At 36.7% G+C, this 21,261-nt stretch overlaps 1 protein-coding gene across 1 annotated transcript in view; it reads left to right on the top strand.

The window, feature by feature from the left end:
* ITGB8 (integrin subunit beta 8) overlaps window positions 1-6,208 on the top strand; it is a 78,493-nt gene extending 72,285 nt beyond the window's left edge. Inside the window, exons 11-14 of the mRNA XM_008148286.3 lie at window positions 43-268; window positions 2,833-2,939; window positions 5,825-5,988; window positions 6,086-6,208. Of these exons, the coding sequence (XP_008146508.2) occupies window positions 43-268; window positions 2,833-2,939; window positions 5,825-5,988; window positions 6,086-6,208 (620 nt within the window). The remainder of the gene's footprint in view (window positions 1-42; window positions 269-2,832; window positions 2,940-5,824; window positions 5,989-6,085) is intronic.
* Window positions 6,209-21,261: the final 15,053 nt, after the last annotated feature.

Raw genomic sequence — 21,261 nt, 5'->3', positions numbered from 1 at the left:
TCGGCGGCCCCAATAACTTAGATCCTCTGGTGTCTGTTGCAGGGCACGGAGAATGTGAAGCAGGCAGATGCCAGTGCTTCAGCGGCTGGGAAGGAGATCGGTGCCAGTGCCCATCAACATCAGCCCAACACTGCGTCAACCCAAAGGGCCAAGTGTGCAGTGGACGAGGCACGTGTGTATGTGGCAGGTGCGAGTGCACTGACCCCAGGAGCATCGGCCGCTTCTGTGAACACTGCCCCACGTGTCACACAGGCTGCAATGAAAACTGGTATGTGTTCTCTGACTCCAAACATGCATAAAGCAGTACTCCATTGCAGCTATGCTTGTCTTTTTAGTTCGGCCTTTCATAACCCTGGAAGTGCTGCATCTTCTCCTCCGAATTAATTATCATCATGCTAAAAGAGAACTGAGTGGGGGATTTGGGAATTTTAAGACTTAGATTCCAATTTTTGGCCACTAGATAGCTGTGGAGTATCAGAATTTAACAAGGCATTCACTGCCTTCAATTTTGAGAATAAGGTTTGCTTTTTTTTTTTAGCCTTTTGCACTCGGATGTCGAATGTGACTCAACACGGTTAGCATCAGTAGCAGGAATCGAGAAAAAAGCAAGCGAGTGCAAAGTTCATTGGTTTCCCCACCAGCTTTTTAGATATATAATTGGCATATAACCTTATGCAAGTTTAAGGTTTATAATGTGATGTTTTGGGGGTTGCTTGCTTCCCAGCTTACTATTAATTAGCTGTTTGAAATAGGGCAAGTTGTTGAAATTCTCTGTGAATTTTCTGAGGATATTCCCTATCAATATTCCTGATACCAGAAGTGAGGAAAATAATACCTTGCTATAGTTCTGTGAAAGAATTAAATTAGATAATTCATATTAAAAAAACTTTGTATTTATACACAGTAATCATAGAAAAAATGTTAGATAGTATCACTGAATGATGGTGGTTATGAAGCACTAAAGAAACAAATGATGGATAAATGAAAGGTGATATGTTAAATGAAGACAGCATTATTGTTTTGTGCCAATAATTAATTTCCGAATAACAGTTTGAGCCCTGCTCAAACAAAGCCACTACTCTAAACATTACTGTACACTCCAATTTGTTTTATTCAAATTTTTATAGCCTTCACTTTCTTGGAGTAATAGCACAAGTAAAATTTTTTAAAGAATGCATAGCAAATTATGTCTCTCTCTTATAAATGCATTTCCTAAACATAATGATGGAATTAATTCTAATGAACTAAACAAAAATTTGAACTGTGTATTTATTGCTAAACTTTTCTATTAGTGTCTTAATATTCATCTTCTAAAATATCTATGCTAGTTTGTGTGTGTGTGTGTGTGTGTGTGTGTGTGTGTTGAGAGTATTCATTTCCTATAGAGTTTCTTCTCAAGATGGAAAAGTCATTTTATAAATATTTTTCAAGTACAGTTTACATTTAATATTGTTTTGTATTGGTTTCAGGTCTACAACATAGTGGTTAGACAATCATATACTTTACAAAATGTTCCCCCCCCCCCCCGATATTTCCAGCACCCACCCGGCACCATACAGATATTATAATATTATTAACTATAACCTTAGGCTGTATTTTATATCCCCATATTTTGTCATGACCAATTTGCACTTCTTAACCCCTTCATTTTTTTCACCTAATCCCGCAACTCCTCTCCCCTCTGGCAACTATCAGTCTGTTCTCTGTATCCATGGGTCTGCTTCTATTTTGTTTGTGCATTTGTTTTGTTCTTTAGATCCCACATATAAGTTAAATCATATGGTATTTGTCTTTCTCTGACCAGTTTATTTCACTTAGCATAATACCCTCTAGGTCAGAAATCCATTGTATTTTTATACCAATAATGAACTGTCAGAAAGGGAAACTAAAAAAAAAACAAAAAAAAAAAAACAGCCCCATTTACAATTGCATCAAAAAATAAAATAAAATACCTAGGGATAAATTTAACCAAGAAGATAAAAGACCTGTATTCAGAAAATTGTAAGACACTCCAGAAAGAAACTGAAGAAAATACAAATAAATGGAAGCATATACCCTGCTCATGCATAGGAAGAATTAACATCATTAAAATGTCCATATTAACCAAAGCAATCTACAGATTCAATGTGATTCCTATCAAAATACCAAAGTTTGTTTTTCACAGAACAAGAACAAATAATCTAAAAATTTATATGAAACCATAAAAGATCCCAAGTTGCCACAGCAATCTTGAGAAAGAAGAACAAGTTTGGAGGTATCATGCTACCTGATATCAAACTATACTACAAGGCTATAGTAATCAAAACAGCATGGTATTAACATAAAAACAGATACATAGAACAATGGAACAGAATAAACAGCCCAAAAATAAACCCACACTTATATGGTCAATTAATATATGACTAAGGAGATAAGAGCATACAATGAGGTAAATACAGTCTACTCAATAAATAGTGCTGGGAAAATTGGACAGATACATGCAAAAAAATGAAGCTAGGCCACCTTCTCACACCATATACAAGAATAAGCACAAAATGGATTAAAGGCTTAAATGTAGGATTCAAAACCCTAAAAATCCTAGAAGAAAAAATAGGCAGAAGAATCATTATTTTGATTTTATATGTTATTAAACTATTTCAAGTGGTTAGAAAGTAACTTTGCCATGGTATTAAATTCAGCCAAAATTACAAATAAGTGTCATAGCTTTCTTTCCCAGTTTTACAAGTCTGCTATCCTAAAGCAGTATTCTATTCTAATTTATTTCTTGTAGAAAATACTACAGGCTACAACCTTTTAAAGATTATATGTTTTCATTTCTGTTTCCCCTTACAGGAATTGTGTGCAATGCCTTCACCCCCACAATCTGTCTCAAGCTATACTTAATCGGTGTAAATCCTCATGTGCTTTCATGGAACAGCATTATGTGGACCAAACATCAGGTAACCCAAAGCTTAGTAATCAAAGCACTGAGAAAGTATCGAATCATGTTCCCCAAAAGGGCCCATAATCAGCCATCCTAAAGAATGGACTAGCTGCTTCAATGTTTTCAATATCTCAGAGATGGTACTCAATAAAATTAGCTGAGTGTGTCTGTCACGGTTGGCTGAAGTGTTAGATCCCCCTTCTCAACTGCCCAGGTAAGTTCCCATGCTGTGCACCTCCATGGAAGTACACCAAACATATTTTCTAAAGAGGCCTCAGTGAACCAAGGAGTTTCCTATGTGGAGATCATTTCACCCTTAGAGACAATATCTATGGAGCCATAATTATTTTTCATAAACCAAACTTGCTTCCAGTTATAACCTTCCTCATGTCAAACCAACATTTTCATGTTTTGGGGGAAGCCAAAAAATTCTAAGTAGCAAGATATGCTTTTGTAAAGTGCATTAAGTTCAAAAGGGCTATTCCTTCCTAATACTTTTCATTATATAAATAAAAGTTAGTGTGAATGATTATAAAGGTGACACGATGGAAAGGGTATGGGACTTTTACTCTGAAGACCTTGGCTTAAACCATGTCCCTTGACATAGTAGTTAAGAAATATCAGTCTCTTACAATACTTCCCTGTGCCTCAATTTTTTCATTTGTAAAATGGAGATGGTAATACCAATCTCGGAGTAGTGTAAGATTAAATGAGCCAGTGAACACGAAAGAATTATGTAAATTAAAAGATGACACATAATGAAATTATGACTTCACTGAAAACATTCTCAACTGTTACTATACTCTCTCCTACAGGTTGGAGAGATTAGCAATAATCTCTCCAATCTGTAAGAATAATCCCAGCTCTTACAGAGAGAGCACAAAATAATAAACTCTCTCGAGTTTTGCTTCCTTCTTCCCCCCCCCCATCCACACTGATGTTAGCCCACACTGAATTTGGCTCTGAAAAGAGCCCATGTGCTGCCAGCTGGGGCTGTAGCAATCACTCCCGAAAGCTGAGTGCCTTTTCTAATAAATGGAGCCCTTACTGTCAACATGTCATTTGTTATGTTAAGTAAACAGACCTACCGTGACCTAAGTGTGGTTACAAAAAGTATTCCATTAAAGCTCCTTAGAAAAAGCCCTCACTTGACCTAAACCAAGATGATAGTCATGGCCATGGCTTAATGTTTGCTGATCCAAAATGACATTTAAAAAATGCACGCAGATTTGGGCCCCGAAAATGTCATCTACCCTAACCCGTTATAAACATTTGTAAAATGGCTGGGTAGCTAGGGGAATCCCCTCCCCTTCACAACTCTTGTGCAAGGAGAGAGAAAGGGCATGTGTTAGCCACCTCTATTATCTATTCATTCAATCACACTTAAAGGGTGTTCTTTGGTCTTTCTGGCTAAGCTTCTACTAGGCGAGAAGCCAGTAAGTGGGATCAATCCACATGCCCCCTATAAGGGTATTAGCTGATTGAGTAGCTCTGAGTCAGCTAGGGGAAATGACAGTCTGTCAGGATGGAAGGCATGCATGTCACAAACTTTAAGGTCGCTGTGAAAGACTCCAAGGGCATCATCTTTGAATCGAGCATCCTGGATTCTCCGTGTGTGAAACAAAGGAAAACTTGCATTTTGTGTTTGGTGCTTCTATTCCAATTAGTAGTCCTCCAGCCTCTCTTTAACCTTTCTTTCAAGGAAATCTTATCGTTGACCAAAAGAATACTGCGCTCTCTCTTCCCATTTGGAGAGGAGCCCTTGCTCTTGTTACTGAGCTCTTGGCTTATTCAAGAGCACACTTGGTCATCCCTGGGAATTCAGACACAGATCACCCATTGGTGGGTGATTGCTTTTCTAAGTCTTGGCAGGTCCCCTCCCAAAAGGCCCTCCCTCTCAGGGAGACCTTCAGATGTTTAGGTGAAGTCCCCAAAGTCTAAAGAATAGGCAAGAAACACATGCCTCTTTAGGCCAGGAGGTAATTTTTGAGTCTGGGACAGCTGGTAAGTTCTGTGGAATACTGACATATTGTGCAACCACGTTCCTCTTAGATTTGGATAATACCTCTGGCAGCCACAGAGTCTGTAGACTTTCCAACTAGAGTTTGCCAAAAGTCTAGTGCTAAAACAGAGACCTAGCATGCCCCTCCTCTGAATGCAGCATATCCTTTTCCAGCTAGTAATTATTTACTCTTAAAAAACTACAAGTGGAATATTTAGATGCAAAACTTGGTTAACAGACAAGTAAATAAAGAAAGAAAAAAAATTGAGGAAAGGGATTTTGTGTATTGTCCTGAACTGGACACTCTTATTTCCTGGAGAATCTATATGTAATAATTATGAAAAGTGACACTGCAATTTCAAAGGAAATATTTTTTCATCTGTTAGAGTAGTACTGATTTTAGCTTCTGCAGATGTTTACTTTATTTTCCATTACTGGTTTGCATCAAATGAAGAGGAGCAAAACAAGGGGAACATAAACTAATGAGGGGTGCTGTTAAATAATTTTTTAAATCCCAGTTTCCACTTGTGATCAAGGGAACACATCACAAAAACTGTCCCTCTCTCTATCATGGATACAGTTATATTTGGTTAAAGGATGTGGACATATTCCAGTTAATACTACTAAGAATCAAGCAAGTTGCAAATAAATACTCTTATTAAATGCTTAATTGTGGCTATTCTACAAAGGAGAGTTTTATGTTAAAAATATTTTAATAAAGGTGTAATAAAAATTGAGAATCTTCTTTGAATTTACAGTAATGGCAGTCCTCTGTTTTCAAAATGTAAATTTGCAAATATCTCTGCTCCTATTAATTGAGATGGTAAACTCTACTTGTTGGAATCCTTTGACCTACTCATTCCCATTTTTAATCAATTTATTTGTTTGCTTCATTACAGAATGCTTCTCTAGTCCAAGCTACGTGAGGATATTTTTCATCATTTTCATAGTTACATTCTTGATTGGGTTGCTTAAAGTCCTTATCATTAGACAGGTGATATTACAATGGAATAGTAATAAAATGAAGTCCTCAGCAGATTACAGGGTGTCAGCCTCAAAAAAGGTCAGTGAATTCTAAAAAAAGCATTACTATCAGTATGTCATCATCTACTTCCAATATTTAGGTCCTTAATTAATGCTAATATTTCTTCTCCATTAAGGACAAGTCAATTCTGCAAAGTGTTTGCACAAGAGCAGTAACCTACCGACGCGAGAAGCCTGAAGAAATAAAAATGGATATCAGCAAATTAAATGCTCATGAAACTTTCAGGTGCAACTTCTAAAAAGATTTTTAAAAAGTACTTTATGGGAAACTGGATTTTTAATAATTGCTCCTAAAATTATAGTTTTAGAAGTCACAGGAGGAGACAAATTGTTCTAGATCATGCTAGTTGCTGGTTTTCACTGGAATGGAGACTGACAAGCATCCTCATCATCATGTGACTCACATTGCTGCTGACTTTTTCAGAGAAAAAAATGTGTCTTACTACTGTTTGAGACTAGTGTCATTGTAGCACTTTACTGTAATATATAACTTATTTAGATCAGCATAGAATGTAGATCATCTGAAGAGCACTGATTACACTTTACAGGTACCTGGCCATTCCTAAGCTTCCCAGAGAGAAGCAATGCTTTTGAGATAGTTTTGGCATTGTGTCACTGCAAGGGTACAGTAATCCCTACATGGAACATGCAAATGAAAAACAATAATAAGGCATTTATTCTAATGTTGCCAAACACTTCAACATTTGGCAGTGAATCTACAAGAATAACTAGATGAGTAAATGATTAGTGTTTCACTCACGAGGTGAACAGATAAAACATTAATCTTAAGGGTTATTGCTTTTGAAACTGTAGTTTTATGCATGTGTGTTTGTTTTCTTCTTTTTACAAGATGGATACTAATTCCAACATTCTCTCCTCTTTGCCTTTATGGTTTGGTTTTCTTTCTTACAGGATAAGTTTATATATGTCACAGATGACTGGATTAAATAAGTGCTATGTTACTACTGCCATAAAAACTTAATAATACAATGTCACTTTATTAGAATACTGGTTTTAAAAGCTGAATGTTTAATAAGGGACACTGTAAAGTAACATCAAAATTTGAACAGCTTCGTTGTTTGAAGATGTGGAGTCTGATATCTTCTTACCTGGTTAACTGGACAGACTATTTCACCATTTCATTTGTCTAATCATCAGGTTAAAATTCAGAAGATATTTAGAAACTCTGCCTCAAGCAAAGTGCCAGACTTTTGACTGAGCTTTCTCAGATATTTACTCTAAGTAGATATTAGCATTTTTTAAATTAAAAGTTATATTAGGCTATATAATATAGTATCGCCTCAACCCCACTGACTAGAATTCTAAAAGTATGCAATTGGAGGAAGATAAACAATATCTAAGAAATAAGCTAATTCATCATGACTGATTCCATTAGTCAGGGAATCAAGTTTAAGTGATGTCTCAAAAACCATCCCAGTGATTAAGTGGCAGCATTTGAAGACAATTTCTATCTTATTGCCAGGCTAGTGTTCATTGCACAATATCATGCTACCTCTTGAGTCTTTAAAATATCCAATTGGCAAGTGTTTTTAAATGTGATTTACTGAAGTCTCAAGTATATGAGCATGAGAAAATTGCAAAGCAAAGCAGAGTCATTCAAACTGAATTGGCCATGACTAGTTTCAATATTTCCTGCCAATCAACTTCTAAGAGTTAACTATAGGTGTGAAATCCATTCATGCCTTAGCCTGTGTGAACAGCACCCCCTAGAATTGTGCAGTGCTCACCCCGAGATTGATACAGAGGCTATGAGCTTTTATCTTCCCCAATGGAAACTTCTTCACAAATACCATAGCCCTACAGATTTATTCTCATTTTATTGGCTAGAAGTCCAGTAGTCAGAGCTTTGCCTATGACAACAATGTCTTTTTATAATTAACATCCCAGATTTACTGTCTTTCAGCACTTGAGTTAATCAAAGTGCTAAATATTTGCATTTCAATGAAGACTAAAGTCCGTACCCCACATTCTACCCAAAAGTGCATTTTAATACATAAGTTGCTCTGGAGCCAACAAATAAGGCAACTCCATTAGCTGTCCCCATAACCAAGCAATTATGACTCTAAGTTGAACTGTATTTCCTTCCCCAAATGAGAGATTGGGGACACTGACATAATTCAGTACTGTGACTCACTTGTTTAAGATACCCTTGACCACCAAGGATAACGTAAAAATCACATTTTGCAGTTTGTCTGTCACATGTAGCATCCTTTTTAAAAGGAAAATAAATTGATACCTGACAGTCCCAAAAGGAAAAAGTGGAAAAATTCCATTTATTAAAATGCTGACAATTTAAAAATGAACATTATGATGTTCATAAACTAATTTTCATGTGGAATAATTATCCAAAAGAGCAAAATAAATTGAAATCCTGAAAGTCCAGAGTTTATATTTTTACACTCTCACTAGTTTGCACTAATTTATAACAAACTGAAGCTGTTATTGTAGGGAGAGACAAACTTCCTGATATGCTGTTCAAAGCTAGATGATGACTGTTATGTGCTTTCTTTCTTTCTTTCTTTTTTCCACTTAATGATCTAATTGTTAAAGGTTTTAGAACTTATATTTTACTTGAATAATTGGTATGTTCCTGTATAATGGTTTGTGAGAAGAGAATTAATATTTGACTAATTAGAATTAAAAGGTAAGGGAAAACAGGGTATTCTTAGATTAAATAATATTTGTAAATAGAGTCTATTTTCATTATGACCACAGGAGCCTTTTAAGATTCACTGATATCAAACACAAGTAATGACATTTTTAATGATTAACAAAGTTAGGAACTTGAACACTTTTGGTACGACAGCATTTCTGTGCCCTAAACAACTTACATTTAAATTACATGTGCCATGTAATGACTTAGCAATGTGCCAGACATAACACTACAATATAACTGTATGCATTTGATTTCTCTGGGGACATCTTCACACTGCAGTGTACATGGGTTTTTAAGCATTTGGTATCTTTTTCAAAATTTGTTAACATTTATGAAGTCATACATATTCTCTGCAAGACTCAGAAATTCACTAAAAATCTGATTATGTCCTAAATATTCAAAGCAGCTTTAGTTAATAAAGATTTTAAAAATTAAAATAAACAAAATAGATTTTTTGTCTTCAGGCAAATTTTTTTAAAATCATTATTAAAATTACTTCATCATATGTAATCCTTAACTAAAGAATACATTTCAATGTAATACATTAAACAATAAAGAACTTAAATTAAAAAAAGAATAAATTCCAAATATTTCTTAATATTTCCTAATCTCCATTAAAGATATTCTTATGGCATCCATGAGACATTGATATATTTTTATGAGGGACTATGAAAATTTTTCTCTATAGAATTATTTACTCCGAGTACCTGATATAGCAAATTAGATTCAGTGCCTTTTACTTCCTTTCCTTACTCCTATTTTTTTTCCCACTCAATTTTCTAAGGGATTGCCCTCAAACTCAATAAGCCCAATTATGAAAAATAACCAAATGTAATGGAATAATGTTTATTTCCAAACACCTCTTAATAATTTTAAAACTCATTGGAATCCATGTACCTGAACAAAGACAGATCCATTGAAAATTAAGAATTTTAAGTTCTCACAACTGTTAAAGATTCAGTTTTAAAGGATTTGAGACATATATTTTAATAAAAGTTTCAAGAGAAATATAACTACTTGGGAGTTCAAGCATGTGCATAATGTATTGTTTTATTTGCTCTAAACATTTAATTTGTGACTGTCCTTACCAATATATACTGACCTTAAGAACTCCATTTCATGCAATGCAAATTGAAATATATCATCTTTCAAAGAAATACAGAATTAGTTTTCAGATCATTTCCCTTCTCTTTTATAATTCCTCTATGGAAAATTTGCTGTGGGTAACTGATTATACACATTAGTATTTCATTGATTCTGACACATCCGCTTTTTCAGTATAACATCTCTGAAATTGTGATGTATCTTGCAATTGTTGGCATGTTAGATGCAGTGTTGAAAGTTGTGTTTGAATAAATGGTACACTAATTTTTAACTATATGTTCATGAGTATAGGGACACTGCTTTCTTACAAATATTTGAATATTCATTTATGATGGCATATGAGCCAGTTTTCAGGACAACTGAATCACATACAACTCAGCATGGATCCTAACTGTCTGATTATGAGCTCACATCCTGCAGACCTTTAGGTTATTAAAGCTCTTTTAACCTCCTCTTTATGCCAGTGGCTATGATTTCTGCAAAGCCTGGTTTAACTGATAAGAATGAGTGGGTTTCTCCCAGTCTTGTTAATATATAATTTTTATCCTTTCTATCCCTTTGTAATGAATTCTTCTATATTATCATCTCTCTGTTAAACAAAATTAAGTGGGAGAATATTACATGTAAACATTATAATTACATTTTGCACCATCTTGCATATGTTACATCAGTGACAGGAGAAAAATATGACACAACCAATCAGTGCTGTTGGGGAAAAAATAACTTTCTCTTTGAGTCCTTCTACATTTTTATTCTTCTTTAACATTTCTCTTCTTTGGAGTGATTTTTTTTTCCTTTGGCTCTGATAAATTTACCTTCAAGCCCATGTAATGACTGTCATAAAAATGCATATTTAAATTATTTTAATTATATGAAACAGTTGTTCAGCTATCTGGGCAGATGTTAACAAAACACCTGAGAGTAACAACACTACTCTTTTATCTACCTGAAATACTTTCCTACATAAAATGTATATTTTAAGCTAACTCTTTTAATCAGGTTTGAACCTCTACAATCTAATTTCAGTTTAAAATTATTTAATCCAACAATTAAACACACAAACACACACACACACACACACACACACACACACACTGCAGTTACCAAGGATGGAAACTGTGATTTGTCTAAAGAACTTTTATTAACTTTATATTATACCATAGATAAATATGATTTTGATAAGAATTCACACAATGACAAATAGGGTACATGAATTTTATTAAGGATATTGAATATCAAATACTTTAATTCTAAATTATAGGAAAATACAAATTTGCACATGTTAATATAGAAATTCATTTTCGGATATTTAACATAACTTTAGAACTATTTTACATTTAATAGCTACTTCATTTTTAAACCTCTGCAAAGAAAATTTAGAAATGTTTTTAAATTATCAATGATATAACCTTATTTGTTTCATTTAATTAATGTTGCCTTTGTAAAAAATTTTTAACATAGAGTGTATTTTTAAATTAAAATATTTAAATATAAAATAGCTCTAAGAAACATTCTCATTAAGCAAGTTTCTTATTATTTCTGGCTTTGAATTATACATAAAATTAAATCTCCTTAAAGGACACAGAAGATTGGGGAATATGACAATTTCATATAATATACTATGAAGCTGTTCATATAATTCTGATTGACTACTAACTGCTGTTTTATGTATTTATTAAAGAGCTGACACTGTAGTTGTAAGATGTCTATTTTTCTAACAGAGCTTATGATAGTTATGACAAGGCATTTAATTAATGCATCATTCTGTTTAAGCGTAGGTGTTAATTACTATAAAATTTATGTTTTAAAATAAAAATCTAAAAATCTAAGAATTCGCCTTTATTTACCATTGTGCCCCTACATAACCCTCACAACTACCAGACCACAGCACACTGTCACAAAAGGAAATGTAATAACATTCATATGTTGTCATTGATAGAGGACATTACATAATTCCAAAAACTACTACTTCTAGAAAACTGTAGGGCCAAAGACATAGGGTGGAGGCCATCCTAATTGCTCTACTTACCTTTTGATTGCTGCCCAATTATGGAAGCAGAATGACTACCTTAATTACAAAGAACTGAAAAAGTAGCACCTTGATATAAATATGAATGTTCACAAACTTCAATCGCACATTCTCTAGAGTCATGTTTAAACTATTGAAATTTATAAAATGCCCCTGCATTGTAATTTTTTAAAATTTAATGTAGAGAATGTAGTAAAGCAAATGAGGGGACACATTAAAAGCTAAATAAGACATGTAGACAGAGTCCTGTCCTTTAGGAGTTTTAACAGTTTGAAGGAAAAGGTATGTGTAGCAAATCTATATAGGATTGGGCTAGAGAGATCAAAGGGAAACTATCAGGAGGCCTCACAACTCAGAAGTGTAAGTTACAGTCTTTTGGATCAGAATCCTGATTTCATTATGAATATTGTTTGGCCCCAATTCCCCTCCCTGTTTAGTAATGAGACCCACCCGCCTGAGTTTCAGTAGAGCACATAGCTAACTTAACTACTCAGACTCCTTTGCAGCTAAATGTGATTACAGGACTAAATGTTAGTCAGTAGGATGGAAGAGAAAATGATATGTGCAACCCCAGATCACAACAACTTTTTTGTTGTCTGGATCAACTAAAGCAGCTGCCTTAGCAAAAGAAGCCATGTGCTGAAATTGTCAGAGCTTCCCCTTCAGTCATCAAATGCTCACCTCAAGACATCCCTGGTAGGAAAACAATTTCTTTTTAGCTAAACCACTGCACTCCATGTTATATCAGATAATCTGTGTTATTCAAATAATTGTCTCACTGAATCCTTAGCAATACTAAATCCTATTTTCCACAAATTTTCAAATAAGAAAAACAAGGCACAGAGAGGTTAGCGACCTTGTATAAATGCACGCAGCCAGCAAGTGGCCAAGGGAAGATTCATATCCAGATCTGTTTTACTCTCCATAAAGGAGTGATCCTATGTTATGAGAGAATAGATTTTACTAGTTTAACTAGTTTTAGTAGTTTAACTATGTCTCTATCCTTCCCCCAACAAAAAGTAATAAAGAAAGTTGAGCTAATATATGTGTACAAATACTACATAGGAAGAAGTAAACAGACCTTTAGAATATGAAAAACAAAATGCTAAGCATACTCAGATGCTTGAGTTAGACTGCAGCAGGGTCCATGCAAGATAAATTTGGCTTATAGGCCTTGGAAGAAAGGTGAGTATGGACATGCTAAAATTCCATGTCAAGAATTTAAACAATCATTTTGCTAGGTGGATATATCCCAACCATGAATGTGCCATAATCGTAGCTCTTAAATTCAGTGAGAAAAAGAATGAGTAGGATATGATACCAAGTATAAAATATTGGTTAAGAATTTCAGCATTTAACAAGAGATGGTTAAATAAACTTTTTTGAATGGGAGAGATTCACATATTTATAATGGAAAATGAACAAATGTAGAGAGAAATGTTTATGTGAGGAAAGTTTGGATTGGTCTAAAGTACAATAGGGGAACATTTCAAATTGTGACAAAGAGGAGTCAGTCAAATGAGCTTGGAGAATTTTCATGAAGTAAATAGACAAAAGAACAAAGGGAGGGAATATGAGCTACAGCTGCAAGAAGATGTGAGAGAATTTAGGGACTGGCTAGATATAGGTGATAAAGAAGTTAGTCAAAGAAAATTCTAATGCCAACTCTGAAAGTCACTATAGACTTCTATCCAAATTGGATTAAAAATTCCCATTCTGGTCTCACACACCACATTGTTCTTGCCAATCCATGACTATTAGACTAAATTCTAACTTGATCAAAACATTTGGCCAGACAAAACTAAAGCTGTAAATTTTTAAACTGTGTCAATTATCATGCTTTCAATATTATAAAATAAACCCATCTAAAAAGACATACAGTAACTTCTTTTTATCTATGAATATTTTTATCATAATTAGCAGCAGTGGTGGGCTGCTTGCGAAAAACAAGTGTCACCTTGGCTTTCAACTTGGTAACCTTTTAGTATTATTTTGGACTGGTATATTATTTAGTCCTTAGACCCTAATACTGTTTAGACTTCTTCCAATGAATTACCTTTAGGTCTAAAAACATTTTCAGACTGTAGTGATGAAAGGAGAATTCTTTCTTTATTGGGCTTTGTCATTCTCCGTGCTGTTTTAACATTGTTATGACTACAAAATATATTCTAACCATCACTAAAGTCATGAGAGATAATTATCCACTTAAGAAAATCTTAATTTACCATTATCAACAATTTTTATACATTTTCCCCTATTAAATTTGAGATGTTATGGTTTTCAAAGAGTAGTCCCCAGACCAGAGGCATCAGTGTCACATGAAAATTTGGTAGAAATGCAGACTTTTGGTTTCTGCCCCAAATCTTCTGAATTAGAAACTCTGGGAATGGGGCCCAGTGATCTGTATTTTAACAAACTCTCTAAGTAATTGTAATGCCTGCCAAAGTGTGAGAGCCATTTCCACGAAGAGTGAAACCTAGCATCAGGAGACTATAGTTATAGATTATACTTACCAGTGCACCTAGGCCAGCACATGATACTCAATATCCAGTACTCAATTAAGTAAGTGTTGAGTCAGTCAAAGATGTTTTCTTTTCTATGAGCCCCTCAGACATGTCCCTGAGAAAATATTATGCTCAAAATGTTTGTATTTTTATAGTTAAAATCAAAGTAATAAAATCATTATCTGCATGTCATTTAAAAAAATAAGGTGGACTTCAATTACTTTTTATAACAAGACACATCTCGTATGTAGAGTCTCACATTAAATACCCTATCATCCACAGCCAGGTCTCATTTTTCTGTCACAGAAACCCTCTCTATTCTTAGCAAAGGCTAAATGCATATAGATCGTGTGTGTGTGTGTGTGTGTGTGTGTGTGTGTGTGTGTGTGTGTGAATCAGCTGGAGGATATCCACTACTGCCATAAATAATAGAGAAATTCCTAATGTGGTTTGTGCAGTTCCATCTTAGAGGACTAAATCTTTCAATTTCTCATCTTCACCAAAGTATACAACTTCTCTCCTTCCTCCCTCAAAGACACTTAAAACTGTCTAGGTCTGGCCCTGATTAGGTGGCTCAGTTGGTTGGAGCGCAATCCCATACACCAAAAGACTGTGGGTTTGATTCCTGGTCAGGTCATATACCTAGGGTGCGGGTTCCATCCCCATGTACAGTTTGGTTTTTATGATGTTTCTTTCTCTCACTCTCTCTGGGTCTGTTGGTTGTCTTCAGGGAACACAACTGGACAGTCACACCAAGGACAGCTGGACACAGCATCCCTTCCTTCCACTCCTTGGTCGCTGTAGTAGAAAATCCTTCTGCTCTGTCACATTTTGAGGAATCACATTTGTTTACTCTTTTTCTCTCATATCTAAAACACTCCTTTCTCCCTTGCCCTAGATCCAGTTTTATCTCATCTTGAAAAAAAAAAAATGTAGCTCTATGGGCATGCATCCAAATCTATCTCTAGTCCACTAAATTTTGCACTTATTTTGATAGTATTTCTGGGCTTGGAAAAAGGAGGAAAACCTTATGGTGCCAATAAATAGTAAAAGAGAAAGAAAATATGTATGTATGCAAGGGTAAGGTAGACCCAAAGAATAAGAAATGGTACTGAGAACCTATTCTGGGACTCTGGATATAAAGAGACAGCAGGGATGGGAAGGAAAGAAGATTAATTCTTTTTCTTTGAGAGATCTCTGCTTGAAGTCTCTACCACACCTTTCTTTAAGGGTTGGGTAAGGGCTATTCCCTAACCTCTAGCCTAATGGAGTTTCATGGGAACCACTAGGAGCTTTGAAATGTATTCCTGACATCCGGGAGAGAGAGAGGTCTGATGTCTGGCTCATGCCAGAAAAAGAAGCTTTGTCACAGATTAGTGCTGATAACACATAAGGCTATGGCCTGGTCCTACCTCCTAGGAAAAACTAAAGGGGATGAATGGCCAGGACTAGGTGTGTCTATACTAATTCTAACTGTCTATTATTATTCTGTAGGTTAGACTATAATTTGAAATAAATAAATAAATGCCATTTTTCCTTTCAAATATCAAAATAATATCAGACTATATATCAGATTATATCAAAACTAGAGGCCCGATGCATGAAGATTTGTGCAAGAATGGGCCTTTCTTCCCCTGGCTGCCGGCACCACCTTCGCTCTGGCCGGAGCCTCCTTTCTGCCTTCCCACGCTCCCCAGAGGCCCAGAGCGGCTGGGGAGGTGCAGAATGCCTGTGTCATCGCCATGGCGACGCAAGCATCCCACCCTGCCCCAGCCGCTCAGTGCCTGTGTATGCAAATTAACCCACCATCTTTGTTGGGTTTATTTGCATACTCACTCCTGATTGGTTGGTGGGCATCGCGAAGGTATGGTCAATTTGCATCTTATTCTTTCATTAGTGTAGATAATCATTCTCAAGAATGATTTTAGATCTAACAACTCCCTCTCACCTGACCAGAGAATCTGAAAAAAAAATGAATATATTGAAGAAATGTTCAATAACACTGCTTATTATATTCTTTAATTAATTGTTATATTGTAGTGCATTTAAATTTTATGAGATTACTTTGCATAAAAATATTCACCTTAATCTACAGACTGATTTTGCAAATATAGGTTACTTTTCACTTGGCAATTTCCTAGCTTCCTTTTGTTTGATTAAGAGCTTTTATTTTAAAAAGAAGGAAGGAAAGAAGGAAGGAAGGAAGGAAGGAAGGAAGGAAGGAAGGAAGGAAGGAAGGAAGGAAGGAAAGAAAGAAAGGAAGAAAGAAAGAAAGAAAGAAAGAAAAGAAGACAGATGTTTTTCAATATTTATTTTTATATATATATATTTTATTGATTTTATTTATTTCAAAGAGGGAGAGGGAGGAAGAGAGAGATAGAAACATCAATGTTGAGCCCTAACCGGTTTGGTTCAGTGGATGGAGCGTCAGCCTGGGGACCTAAGGGTACCGGGTTCGATTCCGGTCAGAGACCTGTGCCTTAGTTGCAGGCTCCTCCCCTGCCAGGCCCTGGTTGGGGTGCATGCAGGAGGCAAGCAATTGACATGTTTCTCTCACATCCATGTTTCTCTCTTTCTTTCCCTCTCTCTTCCACTCTCTTTGGATATTGATGGAAGGGTGTCCTTGGATGCGGGTTAAAAAGTAATAATAATAATAATAATAATAAATAATCCTACCTAATAATAGACAAATATGCAAATTGACCATACCTCCAACACACCACAAGCCACGCCCACAAGCCACGCCTACCATCCAATCAGAGCGAGTATGCAAATTAACCCAACCATGATGGCTACAGCCACAGAGAGCAAGGTTTCCTAGGTAACAGAGGAAGCCAAGCTTTCCACCTGCCCTGGCCAGGCCTAAGCCTCCACTCAAGCTACAAAGTTTCAATTATAGAAGGTAAACAAATTCAAACAGAAATGGTGGCAGAATGTAGCTTGAGAGAGCAGGCCAGGGTTGCTCCCGGCAACAGGGGAAGCAAAGCTTTCCGAACACCCTGGCTGGACCCACCCGCTTAAGGCTACAAAGTTTCAATTATAATCCCAACAGAAATGGCTGCTGGCCGCAGAGGGAGCCCCAGGCTTGGCTCTGCTCCAGGCTACAAAGTTTCAATTGTAGAAGGAAAATAAATTCCAGATACCAGGGCCTCCGCTTGTGTTGCCAGGGGGCATGGCCATCCTGCAAACCACCATAGGCCCCTCGCTCAGGCCACCCCATGCCCCAAGGGAACCCCACCCTGATCAGGGACACCCTTCAGGGCAAACCAGCTGGCCCCCACCCCTGTACCAGGCCTCTATCCTATCTAATAAAATAGTAATATGCAGATTGATCATCATTGCAACACACAATATAGCTGCCCCCATGTGGTCAAAGATCCTGCCCCCATGTGGACACAAGATGGCCACCACAAGATGGCCAGCAGGAGAGGGCAGTTGGGAGGCACCCAGTCTGCAAGGGAGGGCAGTTGAGAAGGACCAGGCCTGCAAGGGAGGGCAGTTGAGAGAGACCAGGCCTGCAAGGGAGGGCAATTGGAGGTGATCAACCCTGCAGGAGAGGGCAGTTAGGAGTGACCAGGCCAGCAGAGGAGGGAAGTTGCGGGCAAACAGGCTGGCAGCGGAGTGGTTAGGGGGTGATCAGGCTGGCAGGCAGAAGCGGTTAGGGGCAATCAGGAAGGCAAGCAGGCAAGCAGTTGGGAGCCAGCAGTCCTGGATTGTGAGAGGGATGTCCGACTACCCATTTAGGCCCGATCCCACTGGGTAGTTGGACATCCCTAAATGGGCAGTTGGACATCCCTCGAGGGGTCCCAGATTGGAGAGGGTACAGGCTGGGCTGAGGGACAAACCCCCTCCATGCACGAATTTTGTGCACCGGGCCTCTAGTAATAATAATAAAATGGCAATAGCCCTAGCCAGTTTAGCTCAGTGGATAGAGCATCAGCCTGCAGACTGAGGGTCCCAGGTTCAATTCTGGTCAAGGGCACATACCTAGGTTGCAGGCTCAGTAGGGGTCCATGCAAAAGGCAACCAATTGATGTGCCTCTCTCACATCAATGTTTTTCTCTCTCTCCCTCTCTTCCACTCTATCTAAAAGTCAATGGAAAAATATCCTCAGGTGAGAATTAACAACAACAACAAATTTTAAAATTAAAATAATAAAATAAAATGACCACATTAACATATAAAAGGTGCTCTCTTTTGCCCTTGGAAGAATTGTGAGAGACCACTTACTAAGCTTCAAGATTTCATTTCAATCTGATGACATTGAGTCTGAGTAAAAAATATGTCAAAATCGGATGACTAGAATGGTAACTATATAAGTCATCTTTTAAATTGCCTTTATTAATAAAAGATATGTATTCAATTTAAGTTTCTTCCTAGTTCCTTAGTCATTTAGTAAGAACAGCATATATCTTAACTCTCTATTCTAGTAATGGGTAGATAATTGCCTAGTCAGTAATCATTTGAAAATAAGAGAATAGATGAAGAAACCCATACACTTCCAAAGAATTAGGAAGAAAGTAATGCATTCTTTAAAATGATGGTGAGTGAAGGTGTCAGTGAGTCTTTATAGTGGGTGTGGGTAGTTCAATAAAAAAAGAGAGAGAGACAAATGGGGAAGACAATGTCATAGCAGGGAAAATCTTCATCACTTATCTACCAGCCCTTACACACACACACACACACACACACACACACACACACACACACACACACAGAAACACACAGAAACACACATATACTCTATGAGATAACACCTCATGACACAGCTGCCCAGCACTTCTTTAGGATTTTTTTCTTATGTATAATTTACATACAATATAGTGCACAGATTTTAAGATTACAACTTGAGTTTTGATAAATGTACACACCTACGTAATCACCACCCCAAATAAGATATCGAATATTTCTGTCCATTCAGAAGGATCCTTATGTCCCTTTCCAGTCAATAAATCCCCTCCTGTGATGGTTAATGGATATTTCTGTGGGGCATTTTAGGGTGAGATTTACATTTAAGTCTGTGGACTTTGAGTAAAGCAGATTGCCCTCCACAATGGGCTTAATCCAATCAGTTTCAGTCGAATCAGTTTGTTCTACTGCTGAACAGAACAGCAGGCTGACCTCCCTCAAGCAAGAAAACGTTTTCCAGGAGACTGCCTTTGGAGCAACATCAGCTCTTTCTGCTTCTCCAGCAGACTGCCTTTGAACTCAAACTTCAACTCTTCTTTCCTGAGTCTCTAGCCTCCCCAGTTAGATGCTGAACTTATCAAGCCTCCACAAGTACATGAGCCAGTTCCTTAAAATAAATCCCTTTAGTTACACATGCATACATATACACACACCCCCTTTTAGTTCTGTTCCTCTGGAAAACGTAGTATACCGCCTCTTCAATACAATCACTCTTACCATAACCAAACAGCTTTTTTTTTCAATTACAGTTCACATTCAATATCATTTGGGATTAGCTTCATATATACAGCAAAGTGGTTAGACAATCCTGTACTTCACAGAGTGCACCTCCTTTCCACAGCTTCAAGTACTCTCCTGGCCCCATATATAGTTATCATGAAATATATATATTCCCTATGTTCTAATCTGTGTGACATTCTGTAACTACTAATTTGTAAAGCTTAATCCCTTTCTTTTTTACCCAGCTTCCCAACCCCACCTCCCCTCTGACAACTGCCAGTCTGTTGTCTCTTTCTATTTAAACAACTTTCTTACTTGTCACTTCCCTCCGAATTAATAGCACTCACCTGACATTTACCCAAACCTAATCTTCTCAGGTCAATACTGAAGTATGAAAGCTTACATAATATTTAAATACATTATACTTGCTTTTTTAAAAGTCAGGTTTACTGTAGTATAATAGAAAACTACACTCTTTTCAGAAATATCTTGACAAACATACACATAAGTTGTATAACCACTACCACAATCAAGATAACAGAATGTTTCCACCATATCCAAAACTTTTCAATGTCCCTTTATAGTCAATTCACTCTCCCTATCCTCAGCCCCTGGCAACCACTAATCTAATTTCTGTCCCAATAGCCTCCTTTTACTAGAGTGTCATAAAAATGGAATTATGCAATATATACCTTTTGTATACGGCTTCTTTCCCTTAGAATAATGCTTTTGAGATTCAGCTATGTTGGCATGTATAAGTAATTCCTTTTTATTGCTGAATTGTAAGAGTCCAATTTCATGACCCACTCATTGGTTGAACAGCATTTGAACTATTTCCAGATTTTGGTTATTATGAGTAAAACTGCTATAGGCATTCTCATAAAATATTGCACAGACATATGTTTCATTTCTCGTTTAAATACCTAGGAGTAAAACTGCTAGGTTAAATGGTTAAGTGTTTGGTTAACTTTAACAAATTGTTTTGCAAACTGGCTCTACCATTTCACATTCCCAGCTGCAATATATGAGTGTTCCCATTGCAGTGCATCCTTGTTAAGTCTTTGTAGTGTCAGGATTTTAAAAGCCATTCTAGTAGGTGTGCACTGCTCTATCTTTGTGGTTTTAATTTGCACTTCCCTGCTGACTAAAGATGTGAAACTTATCAGTGCTTCTTTGCTATCTGTAGTGGTCAGCATTAATAAAGATGCCCCCCAAATGATCCCTAAATACTGGTATTCGCACATCTCTGTAGCTAGCTCCTAAATTTAATAGGGCTGGGTAACAACTGGACTGTGGAAACGATAGTGTGTGACATCTAAGGCTAGGTTATAAAAGCCATTGCTGCTTTTTCCTTTATCTCTCTTGGCTCACTCACTTTGAGGTAAACCAGCACCATGTAATGACATTCAAAAAACACCATGGGGAGAGCCACATGATGAAGAATTCGGGTCTCCTGACGGTAGCCAGCACCAACTTGCCAGCAATGTAAGCCATTTTTTTTCTTTATTGATTAAGGTATTACATGTGTCCTTATCCCCCCCATTGTCCCCCTACCCCCTAATCATGCCC

This window comes from Eptesicus fuscus, chromosome 14 (assembly GCF_027574615.1).
Source record: "Eptesicus fuscus isolate TK198812 chromosome 14, DD_ASM_mEF_20220401, whole genome shotgun sequence".
Lineage (NCBI taxonomy): Eukaryota > Metazoa > Chordata > Mammalia > Chiroptera > Vespertilionidae > Eptesicus > Eptesicus fuscus.
This window is presented reverse-complemented; position numbering and strand designations above follow the sequence as displayed.